Here is a 12626-nt window from a genome sequence, read left to right as displayed (position 1 = left end):
CAGTTGGTAGTTCGAACTGATACGTGACTGTCTTTTTAAAAAAAAGGTACTACACAAAAATCCAAAGCCAAATAACGACTATTTCAATTGAACAAGAAGTTTCTGTAACGCGCGGAAATAATAATACGATCAAATGTTTGGTCACGTGACAAAACTTAGAATCATGACGCGCGCACGTACGCTCTTTTAAAATGCATGATGCAGGTAACGTATATGCATTTTATTCCAATCGCAGAACTAAAAAAGCTGTAATTTTGTCATCCTGCACTTGCACCAAGTTCAAAACAAGTCTGACGTTGAGAAAACAGAAAAGAAGACTCATGATTTTGTACCATTTCCCATCGAACATCGTGTTATTAAGTTCCTTATTCCTCCTACTGAAGCATTACTTTTGCAATAACCATACACTGTGGTGTTTAAATATTGTTATTAGTTTCAGATCATTTTTTACGAATTTGTACGTCTACATGTTACAAAGCCGTAGTCTGTAAGTTATCTAAAATGGCCAGGTAGCGCAGTTGGTTAGAACGCCTGTCTTACAATCGAAAGGTTGCGAGTTCGAAACCCACTGAAGGCCGGGTCGTGGGGTGAGCGTCGTCGACGTTCAGCTAAGGATCATGAGTGGTCTATGCAACCCCCCGATCTACTCAGCCGAATACTCGAGAAATCGGGTGTGAGGGTTAAATGAGGAGCTGCACATTGCAGCAAAGTCTCGGACGAAGAAAGTATGGTACACACTACCTTAACCGTCACTGGCCAAAAAGATCCTTCGGCTTCCTGTAATTGACTGGTTGCACTTGTGTAACATTGTGGCTGTTGGAATACACCGAAGTAAAATAAGTGTCTAGACAAAAAAAAATCACTAATTTGAATTACTTTCCGTCAGCAGCTATACTTACTATACCGGTTGATTAGATCTAAAATCATGAAAATTGTACGTTATAACCTTGAAATTACCCATACCATGTTATCTTATAACGCCAGGAAAATTGATAATTATACTGTCATATATACACCGGTCCACGCTGGCCCTCCTCGGCATCCTCTTTCATCATCTCATTTCAAAACTGTCTGTTGAGTGAAAGGCCGCTGCTGCTAATTGTATCAATCAGAATCCCAAAACATGAGGTTCCACTATTTTGAGTATTTGGGGTCTGGGGACGATGGTCCTGCACCGTTACAGAATTATACAGTCTTGTTTACCCTCAAGTATCCTTCTTTGAAGTCTCTCCAATGACGTGCTCCGTACTGTATCGTATTCCATTACAAGCTGTAATTACAGTCAGTATAGTCACTGTTACCCAATAAGACCATGTCATGAAATCACAGAATCCATTTGCCGTGCAGAGTGCAATCATGCGGGAATAATGACAAATGACGGAATGTAGAATGAGAGCGTGTTTAAAACAGTTTAGAAGTAATGTAATTGAGTGACTTTAACACAGACTCCTCAGGGTTGATACATGTTGAGGTGGGTCATGATTGCACGCGGAAAGCCCCTTGAAGGGGCGGCACAGATCAGGTAATTAATTCGCCCCACTTTTGCCTCTTAGCATATGTGAGCGCTGACATGTATCTCGGTAATGAGAGTCCCCTATTTTCACGTGAATCTCATTTGACTGTCACCCTTGAGTCTGATTGGATGGCTAGCCCGCGCATGATACGTCACGTTGGATGCACGTGACATTCCGCGTGATCTGTCACCTGATTCTCTTAAATCTAATAAACGCCTCATTACGGCCCCCACTCATTTCACTAACCAGACGCAAACGCCTCTTGCACAGACCACCCTTTCGCGCCACTGATCTTACTTGAGCAGCAACATCAGCTGTACGGACATCATTTCGCAAATATGACAGCCAGTATTGTTGATGTTCTTAGTTGTCAACCCGACTTTGATATGTCCACTGATGTTAGTGATAATAAACTTGTTCGAGTCACACCCGAGTACACCCAGCAGCGTCCAGATGGCCACATCAAACGTCCAATGAACGCTTTCATGGTCTGGTCCCAGATTCAGCGTGCCAAGATCGTGAAGGAGAAGCCCAATATGCACAACGCCGCCATCAGCAAACAGTTGGGATCCGCCTGGAAACAGCTTTCTCCTGACGAACGTCTTCCTTACATCATCGAGTCCCAGAGGTTAAAGCGAGTACACAAACAACAGTATCCTGATTACAAGTACAGACCAAAGAAACGCTGCAGGACTACCAAGGAAGAATCAGATCCTCCTATGATCATGAGAAAACCAGCCGTCAGCCCACCAACCTCTCGTCCCAACTCCCCGGCTGTTGTTGGTTGTAGTTCGCCACCCTCTAGACCAACCTCTCCTCCTGCCGCCCCTAAATCTGTCCTTTCAGCCAGACTGTCAGCCAAACTCCTCCCCAAGACAGCTCTACCTCTCTCTGTCTCCACGAGGACCAAATCTGCCTCAACCTTCTCTCAGAAAACATCGACCTCCTCCAGATCTTCAACGCTGGAAACCTCAGTGCCGAGGAAGCGAACAACTCGTCACATCATCTCCCCTGTTGTGACAGCCACACAGCCTCTAACCAGACAAACTTACTCCCTTCCACAAATCAAGAGGAAACGGTCGCTCAAGATTGAGAGATCGACAGAAGCCAACGATCGTTTCGAGTTTGTGGAATCGACCCTACCCAGAAAAGTTGTTCATACCGGAATCAAAAGGTTAGTTTTGCATGTTTAGGTGTAATCTTTATTCCTCTCCGTTGCTTTGGCACTTACCGACTGAAATAACGTCACATGCATGCTATGTTATGAGTCATGAATTAGTTATTATCTGTGTTATTTCCATTTCTTTTAAAATTTTCATCAGTCACGGGGGCGGTGGCTGTATGATTTATGCTATCTTTTGTTGTGCTATATTATATTGTTATATTGACGCAGGTATCAAATTTCAGGTTCGTCACTGTTTTGGACCCACAAAATGGGAACAGCCGCCGGTTCAAGATCACGTCCACCTCTGCCTCCTCCTGCAGCAGTCCTTCCTCTAAACCCAGCCCTGAATCTCCCGTCAAGCAGAGTCCTAAATTCCAAGCCCGCTCACCAGTTCTTCCTCACGAGTCCCAGATAATATCGGAACTAGGCCCGCCCGATGAGATCCTCAGACCCAGCTACAATCTCGACACGAAGAAAGTGGAACAGTCTACCTGTTTGATCGACACGCTCTACTTCGACAATTACATGGACTACTTCATGGGGACTAAGACCGATACGGATTGTTCCCAATCGGACTATACCACGGCTGAGGTTTGGAACTTGATTAAGTTAGAGTCTCCTTTTTACAGTACCACTTGTTGTTGATAGTTTTGGGCTGTCTAGGTATGAAATGTACTCTAAATTATGAGGGTGTGGCTCTCTTTTACGTGTTCTCTTATTCTAAGACCCAGATTTTATAAGTTATGCGCTAATTACCTGGCAGTAGGCTATATGTTTTTAACTTGAAAGGCTATGAAAAAGTTATTTGTACGGCTTTTGATTTTGACCTGACGATAATTCCCTGAATCTCATTAATTACAATTAGAGACCCCTTAATTGTGTTAGGGACGCTCCCTATGTGATAATCTGATCGACTGCTGATGTTTCCATACCAATCTAAATTCCAACCCATCTCATTAGAGCTATAATGCCGCTAATTGCTTGGCATTTGGCAGGCCACTCTTGCAGAAAATTGATATAATAACGCCCCTAAATTTGAAAAAAGAATCCCCCAGCTCCCCTCAAGATTGATTCAAATTAAATCACACCTTTCCTATCTCATTGCACCAATCAAGTCACATGGAAATGACACTGTCAAATTAGACGTCCAATGTCTAACTTTCAACAAATTACCACCCTGGTCCACTCTCACCATTGTACAACGTCTCACCTAATTATAGCTAGTAAGATTAGCTTATCAATCCTCAATATAATGATCTTATTTGCGCATGAGAATTGAGACAGATCGAACTGTGCACCGTCTCTTGTAATAACTGCTATCGGTACAACTGTCTTAATTGTTCGTACCAGAACTTTGTAAGTGTAATTAGTGAATTAGAAGCTCCAAATAGGACCTCCTTCTCTCTGCCTCTTCAAATCCACAAAATTATACAAACAATTCCCCGATCTTGCGATTAATCGTCCATTGTGTCCACATGAAATAGTTCGTAAAATGAAATTATCATTATGAGGGTCCTGCTCTATAATAGTACAGCTCTATTATAATGACTCAGCTGTACTTTACCGGGGACTCTGGTACATTATGCTCCTTTATAAATACTATTATTGTAGAACTCTGAAAGGGAGCCCTGAGGGGACCGCCTAAACAACAATCACATCTCTCTCTTTAGCTCTGTTATAGTATCCTATAATACACCTTGTGAGCTCCTGGTAATAAAAAGCGGTAGAGGATTACATTATATTTCTTAACGATTATTCCTTTAGGGGAGTCTCAACTACCACGATCTTGATCTACTAAGTGGTTGATTCAAGTTTAAATCTGTATGGCATCTCTCATAAATTCTCAAATTGCGTCGGTAGTTCAAATCATAAAGTCCTGTCTCGCCTTCTACTTGAACTATCGAAGGCTTATTTCTCATTAAATTTAAGACTTCAATATTAAATGAATATTTAAGAATTACAAAAGTCAATCAGAACATGAACGGTTTGATATTGGTAAAATGTAAATCTTGGAAGAGTTCTTGTGAACCGTTAAATCTTTTAAAGATCGACACGAATAAGGCTTGAAATTGGGAGCATATACTGTAAACTTATCACCACCACTTCATTGTAGATCAATATATTATTTGAACTTAGTAGGCGCGAAACGATTATCAGTATATCCACTTCACTCGGCTGTATCCCCCCCTCTAAGTGTAACCTCGACCTACAACCCTTCACTTTTAACTTACTGCCATAATAAGCGGGTCTAACTAGACGTAAATACAGCGTCTCCCCCCACATAGCCTCCTGTATAGTTCCAGACTTCCGTCTGGTCGGGTACCCACCCCTCCTTACCCTTGCCAGGACCTTGTACTCAGATTATTATAGTGGGGTAGTGGCTCTCTGAAGTTCATCTCCCAAATTAGTATCCGGTTATGAGAGGAAGATTGGGTTCCAGCCCCCGTTATATTCCCCGTGTAGGGAGTGTAGGAATTTAATGTACAACACAATTTTAATCTCGACCACCAATTTCCCGTGTTATACAAGCCATGGCCATTGGCCCTACATTCTACAAGAACCAAATATGTTGTGTATTTGTGTGAGGTTGAGGTGAAGTAAAGTTGATTAAGTTCTTGAACTGGTGCTCACGGTAAGGTTTTGAAGGACTCTAAAACAAAATAAAGCAGTTTTGGATTACTGTAATTCGCCCTGTTTCATAAATAGTCATGATCACACCGGACTAGCTACACGGATACTCACTTTACAATTGCAGCTCTAAATTACAGTAAATGGATCCCTTATATTATAATGGATCCCTTTTATAACATCACTTATAAACATTAAACGGTTAAAAAGTTAAGATAAAACACCGCTATATTAGCTCTGGGAAACATCAGCAGTAAGGTGATTGTCGGCATTAAGCGGTTATACCTGTCTCTGATTGTCAATGTCTAATTGTTTGATGGGTTTTAATTTGAGATCCTGAGAATCGTTTAACGGGACTATCGGAGCTTAATGATGTTTGGTGTCATGTGTCATGACTCATGGGAGTCTTGGTGGATACTAATTGGGAATTAAGGTGTGAGAAAAACTTTATCGTGGGATTAGAGATATTAACATGACACTCGGCTGCCAGAAAATGTGCAGTTTTCCAAGGAATTTATTTAAGTATTTATTTTCGGGCTTATTTAATATATTTGATATATGACATGCAATAAATGCATGCGGGTATGGAATTCTACATATTTTGCCCCTTGAAATCATGATTATCAAATGATTTTATCGGCACCCAACCTCTTTTTTTTGTATCATTTGTTATATATGCTTTGTGCCAAATTCAATTATTTTTGTATTCTCTGCTATTTGGTACTGCGTAAAATGTTTAAAATATGTTATACAAACTTGAGATACTTTTAAGAGTTTTGTTTCTTTGTTAAGTTATTTTTGGTTATGATAATGATATATAGTATTAACTATTTGATGATGAAGTTTTGAGTATTACTTTTCCCTACAACCCGAAATTACAGGCCATCCTCTTGTCCCAGTGCCCCATTGGGTCTGAGAGTTGGAGCTTTACAGTTTACACTGCATACCATGTTGCTGTTTGGCTCCCGGAGGGTCGGAAAGCCCCTTAAAATCTAATCAAATAACGTTTACTCTCGACAAATCCTGACTGGACCACCTGCAGGGCATTTCCAAATCAAATTGCTTGCTCCTTCATAAATATTTTGATTGGCAAATACGGTGCTTGCTGAAAAACTATCAAGAACCAAGGTAGTTTCAGGGGGTCTGCATCGAGCGCAGACATGACCTCAAATCTCTTGCAAGTTCAAGGCCTCGTGTTAATCGTAATAAGCTGTGCTTGTGGACAAACGGGAACATACATGAATATCTAGATCAGCAGCATGTCTGGAAACCAATCAGTTTCCCGCGTTTAGTCTCGTGACTAATCTCACCCAATCGAATGCAAGCAGACGATTTGCTGGACAAATTCCGGCGGGTCACTTGGTCATTGAGTGAGCGATCACGTGGTGCGAGTTACACATGTTGGTCTCGCAGGACACTAGCCCCTCCCTCTCAACCGTTCCTTTCTAAAAATAACACCTCATTCCTCCTGGCACGTGTCATAAAGGATTTCCGTGTCCAAATTAGACAACACCGTTCAGCTGTTAAAACATTCCAACGGTCTACTGGTCTCCTATCTTTTATAATATCAGATACAGCTGTGCTCAGTGTTAACATGAGTAACCAGTATGCAGTATTACTATTAACCATTACGTTACCCTCCAATGTTAAGGCAGCCCTTTAGTTGGCTCATGACCTGTCAGCTGTCCTAACAAGCATGAGGGAAGTAGCATCTCACCGCTTTTTGACGTCATCAACCGCTTGATGAGGTCATAAAGGAGGCGCTAACCGTGTTCTTGCTAGCCATTTGGTTCCTGATTCTAGGTTACATTATGTCATTTTGAAACCGAATACTGGTCCAACCAGGATGTAGTATGTACACCTGTGCAGGTTACATGACATAATGTTTTGAATGGAAGGTCGGTTAGTCAAATTATTGGACACTAGCCAGGATGCAGCATTTCTCTCTTGGCATATACTCCAGGCGTGACAAATTTACCAGGAAACTGGTTTTTCCGGGCAACTAATAAGCCCTGCTTAGGATTCCTTTACACCGGCCCAAATTAGATAAACAGATATAGGAGTCGTAATTTCGTGTCGCAGACAATCCTTTCAGACATCATAATATCTAAGTGCTTAGCCAATTACCATCCGAATATGTACCGCAATGCGGTTAAAATGGTCCCTGAATACGAACAGACCCTTCATTCAATAAATTCATGATAATATGCATATTTCATACCCCTTATCATCACTGAATGATGTCTAAACTCTCATTTCTCAAGGTTATTTGTAAACTGCTAAAATGTTCACAGTACATGGAAAGTATTTCATGTGCTCATGATTCATATAATACGGCAGTTTCCAAATATTAAAAGAGACGGCGCTCACAAAATTAGTCATTCACCGACATATCATTTCATAATTTGAAATTCATTATTAAATACTGGTGATCAGGGACACATTTTAAACATGGGACGTAAGCCAGCGTGACACTAACTCCTACTTGTTACACACATTCTACACACCTGATTAACACTCAGACTGCTGTAAAATTATATCCACCCAACTGCTCACTGTACAGAGTATTATATCCCTTCAGACGGCTTCAGGGGCCAGCCAAATATCTTCTCAAATCACGCTGGATCCCCCTCCAATCACAGGCCAGCTGGGCCCTGTCCCACTAACCAGGACCCGGGAATTGTACCACGTGACTTGACAATCACGTGAGCTGCAGGAAGAGACGTCTGAGTGTGTTGTCATGGTAACAAATAGCGTGCCACGTGCAAGCCAGACTGCACAATTACAGTGCCCAGCTCAGTAGTGATTACTACACTAGGAAGACCGGGGCTGACAGATCCTCCTTACAAGGTTTTCTTCTCAAGGTGCAAAGATTGTGGGGTACAATCCATAACTAGGTCACGTGCACACTTATCAATCAGAATAGTGTTAATCAGTGAGCTACTCTAGCACGTGTTTGAAAGTTCTGTGCTCTATAACAAGGGAGATGATATATAATTGTCTGTTGCTGCACCAATCTGGACTGAGAATGGTGTCTGTTAAATTGTAAATGGGGAAACTAAGGGAGTTTGTAAATGGAATTGTTGGAAAACTGCGGGTAATTATTAGTACTTTCCTCATGTGGGTTGTGGTTGTAACGATGCCTATTACTGGGGCGGTAAAACCACTGCCATAATGGCAGGGAAAACACTGCCAAATTCCAGATATTTTAACTGGGGCTAGTCTAGTCCTGCCCGACAAACATTGTGGGCATGTGCCATGTGTCGATCTCTTTTACAACTTTCTAACCTCCTGTGGTCTAGATTACTGTAATAAAAGTGTATTACGTGCGTGTAATATGGGCACTTGTTCTTGCACTTTATTGCAACATTTCTAAATAATATTTCTGTATATGTAATATGAGTTGACAAAGTGGTCACAATGGCAATACTTACAGCTCCATGATAATAGGGAATAACAATACCACAGGCTCAAGTTCCATGCGCATGTGCACAATATAAATAATTCCCGCCAAAACTGAGACTCTAATACTGTGATGTCTTTGATCTTTAATTTCAGCTTTTAATCAAGAACACGTGCCCAAACATGGTAAACAACACCACACAACCACTGCACTCAGCTAGTCAAAGTTTCCCAATCATTTTATCATTAGATTTGATACGATATCAAAAGTGATGGCGAGCTTTTAAGTGGTTCTACTTCTAGTGCCGAAGAGACCAAGCTAATAATAGCCGCCACATCCCTCTGCCAAGTCCTGATAAGACATTAAGATGTTTTAACAGCGCCAATAAAAGCAAAGAACGATGGCTCTGTTTGCCCCGGCAGTATATTTCTCACTAACACGAGATTTACTGAACGTTTCTCATCCAGGTTCTCACTCCGCTGACAGCACCAGCTCCATCTGATGACAAGGTAGACTGATAAGGGGCTCGGCTGCAGTCCCAGTCGCTGGCTTTCGTGAGGTTTCACCGATGATCTGTGTGACTGTGAGGGTCGGACAGCCAATCAGGGACGTGAAGTGAGGACATTCGACCAATCAGGAGCTGTTATGGAAGTCACGTGATGGGCAGTGTATTGGGGTAATTTAGTACTGTTCACGTTCAGAGTACGTCTTGCAAGGGTGAAACATGCGACTGTAATGACTCTCTAAGATGCTGCCGTTGATAATATTGAATATGGTCCGAGCTCAGAGCTGCATCATTACTTAACGGCAGAGCAATATAGCATATTATATGCTGATGTGTGAACCGTATAAATTATAACGATCAGTATTCAGTACCTGCACGACATCGGACCACTCTCACCAATTTGATACATAAATGAGTTCAGACAATTATAATCATTTCTAAGAAGCCCCTCACCGGGCTATCGAACCAGCCATTTACCTTCTCTCAACAATAAATAACCGCTGTGTCCTGACAAAAGATTGCAGAGTTACTGGGATGATTAGGGTCATTGAAATCAGTAACAATAACAGTTGATTAGTCCAGAACACTCCAATTTTGATGTGATAGTGATTATATCTTCCCTCAGTGATTATATCTTCCCTCAGTTACTGAGCAGTAATAAGAAATAGGGTCCGCAGAGATTTCTAGACGGAGACCCATTATGCATTCACTTGTTGAAAAGAAGCCGAGAATGGAGTCATTGGCCATGATACATCGTTTAGAGTTAGAGTTAGAGTTATTAGTGGATAACACTCGTAATATACCGGCCTACATCAACATGACTAACTCAAATCTACTGTACAGGTACTGTGAATCTGCCGTTCGTTAAAATTTAATAATGAGTCTAAGTATAAGTCTTCTATTCGCTTTACTTGGCACGAAATTTTGGATCTAAATTTGTCATGTTGGACGCTGCCTAAAATTAAGAGTGTTCAGCTAGTGCACAGTGTGAACTGTGAACAATGTCATCTGTCAAATTCAATGTAAGTTTAATTTTATACGGCAAACAAGTACAAATACAATGCCAACCGGCTGTTAGCCGGTTAATAGCCCTCTTACCTGGGGACCTCAGGCTATTATTGATTATGTTCATAGAAAAAGAATAGAGATTCGGCGGAATGACAGGCTGAGCGCGGCCCAGTAACGACGGTCTTGTGTCTTGGAACAAATATTTTACGAGTATCTTAATTGTTGATTGACGGTGTCAACCCATCGAGAATGCTAGTTTGCGCGGCGCGTCGAAGCGGCCACGTCCTCCAACGAGTATCACTATCACCCGTTAACGGTTTAACAGCCTAACAAAATAAACCGTATTTAAATCCTTAGTCTTATCTTAGACTTAACAATAACCTTCTTGATACATGTTGCGTATCACAAACATTTACCTGGGGCTGGGGACCTCAAGCTATCTATATTGTATATCATGTTCATAAACATAGAGATTTGGCGGAATGACATGGGCTGAGCGCGGCCCAGTAACACAAACATCAAAGATATTATGTATTTTTCTTAATTGACGATGTCAACTCATCGAGATCAATGCTCTGCGAAACAAGAATGCTAGTTTGTGCGGCGCGTTGAAATGTCGGCAGCGCGCGCACTAACATTACTTGGGGACCTCAGGGTTCCAATTAGAATTAGACCTCTCCATGGAAACACAGTATTCCAGTATATTTATTTCTAGTTCCTGGCATCCAATAATTTAATTTCATTCCCCTTGATGGTTCCAATTAGAATTAGGCCTCTCCATGGAATCACAGTATTCCAGTATATTTATTTCTAGTTCCTGGCATCCAATAATTTAATTTCATTCCCCTTGATGGTTCCAATTAGAATTAGACCTCTCCATGGGAACACAGTATTCCAGTATATTTATTTCTAGTTCCTGGCATCCAATAATTTAATTTCATTCCCCTTGATGGTTCCAATTAGAATTAGACCTCTCCATGGAATCACAGTATTCCAGTATATTTATTTCTAGTTCCTGGCATCCAATAATTTAATTTCATTCCCCTTGATGGTTCCAATTAGAATTAGACCTCTCCATGGAAACACAGTATTCCAGTATATTTATTTCTAGTTCCTGGCATCCAATAATTTAATTTCATTCCCCTTGATGGTTCCAATTAGAATTAGGCCTCTCCATGGAATCACAGTATTCCAGTATATTTATTTCTAGTTCCTGGCATCCAATAATTTAATTTCATTCCCCTTGATGGTTCCAATTAGAATTAGACCTCTCCATGGGAACACAGTATTCCAGTATATTTATTTCTAGTTCCTGGCATCCAATAATTTAATTTCATTCCCCTTGATGGTTCCAATTAGAATTAGACCTCTCCATGGGAACACAGTATTCCAGTATATTTATTTCTAGTTCCTGGCATCCAATAATTTAATTTCATTCCCCTTGATGGTTCCAATTAGAATTAGGCCTCTCCATGGAATCACAGTATTCCAGTATATTTATTTCTAGTTCCTGGCATCCAATAATTTAATTTCATTCCCCTTGATGGTTCCAATTAGAATTAGGCCTCTCCATGGAATCACAGTATTCCAGTATATTTATTTCTAGTTCCTGGCATCCAATAATTTAATTTCATTCCCCTTGATGGTTCCAATTAGAATTAGACCTCTCCATGGGAACACAGTATTCCAGTATATTTATTTCTAGTTCCTGGCATCCAATAATTTAATTTCATTCCCCTTGATGGTTCCAATTAGAATTAGGCCTCTCCATGGAATCACAGTATTCCAGTATATTTATTTCTAGTTCCTGGCATCCAATAATTTAATTTCATTCCCCTTGATGGTTCCAATTAGAATTAGACCTCTCCATGGGAACACAGTATTCCAGTATATTTATTTCTAGTTCCTGGCATCCAATAATTTAATTTCATTCCCCTTGATGGTTCCAATTAGAATTAGACCTCTCCATGGGAACACAGTATTCCAGTATATTTATTTCTAGTTCCTGGCATCCAATAATTTAATTTCATTCCCCTTGATGGTTCCAATTAGAATTAGGCCTCTCCATGGAATCACAGTATTCCAGTATATTTATTTCTAGTTCCTGGCATCCAATAATTTAATTTCATTCCCCTTGATGGTTCCAATTAGAATTAGGCCTCTCCATGGAATCACAGTATTCCAGTATATTTATTTCTAGTTCCTGGCATCCAATAATTTAATTTCATTCCCCTTGATGGTTCCAATTGATTGGCCGACATCTGTCCGACAGCGACATCTGTCCGAATCAGAAAATAGGTTATTTGGACAATAGTTTATGTTGGATCCTACCGTACGATTTTCTTGAAACTTTCCATAAAGTATAGTGGTTATATGACGAATAATCTGTGTAAGTTTGAGCGA

General features: G+C 40.8%; 2 protein-coding genes across 3 annotated transcripts in view; both read left to right on the top strand.

Annotated features, from left to right (window-relative positions):
- LOC134823274 (ATP-binding cassette sub-family C member 4-like) overlaps positions 1 to 12626 on the top strand; it is an 83926-nt gene that overhangs the window by 46132 nt on the left and 25168 nt on the right. The gene's annotated exons all lie outside the window — the stretch shown is intronic.
- LOC134823303 (transcription factor 7-like 1-B) lies at positions 1837 to 6149 on the top strand. 2 transcript variants are annotated; one of them, XM_063834720.1, is made up of 2 exons: positions 1837 to 2688; positions 2922 to 6149. In XM_063834720.1, exons 1-2 carry the CDS (start codon positions 1853 to 1855, stop codon positions 3322 to 3324), a joined length of 1239 nt encoding a protein of 412 aa, XP_063690790.1. In that variant the 5' UTR covers positions 1837 to 1852; the 3' UTR covers positions 3325 to 6149. The 2 variants fall into 2 exon arrangements, with proteins under 2 accessions (XP_063690790.1, XP_063690791.1); XM_063834721.1 differs by having other exon boundaries at positions 2908 to 3184.

Source organism: Bolinopsis microptera, chromosome 11, assembly GCF_026151205.1.
Source record: "Bolinopsis microptera isolate Bmic1 chromosome 11, MBARI_Bmic_1.0, whole genome shotgun sequence".
Lineage (NCBI taxonomy): Eukaryota > Metazoa > Ctenophora > Tentaculata > Lobata > Bolinopsidae > Bolinopsis > Bolinopsis microptera.
This window is presented reverse-complemented; position numbering and strand designations above follow the sequence as displayed.

Excerpts from the sequence above, each read along its gene's own strand:
- LOC134823303 (XM_063834720.1), top strand. The coding sequence starts at position 1,853 with ATGACAGCCAGTATTGTTGATGTTCTTAGTTGTCAACCCGACTTTGAT. Across the intron at positions 2,689-2,921 it reads GTTCATACCGGAATCAAAAG|GTTCGTCACTGTTTTGGACC; the intron begins GTTAGTTTTGCA and ends ATCAAATTTCAG.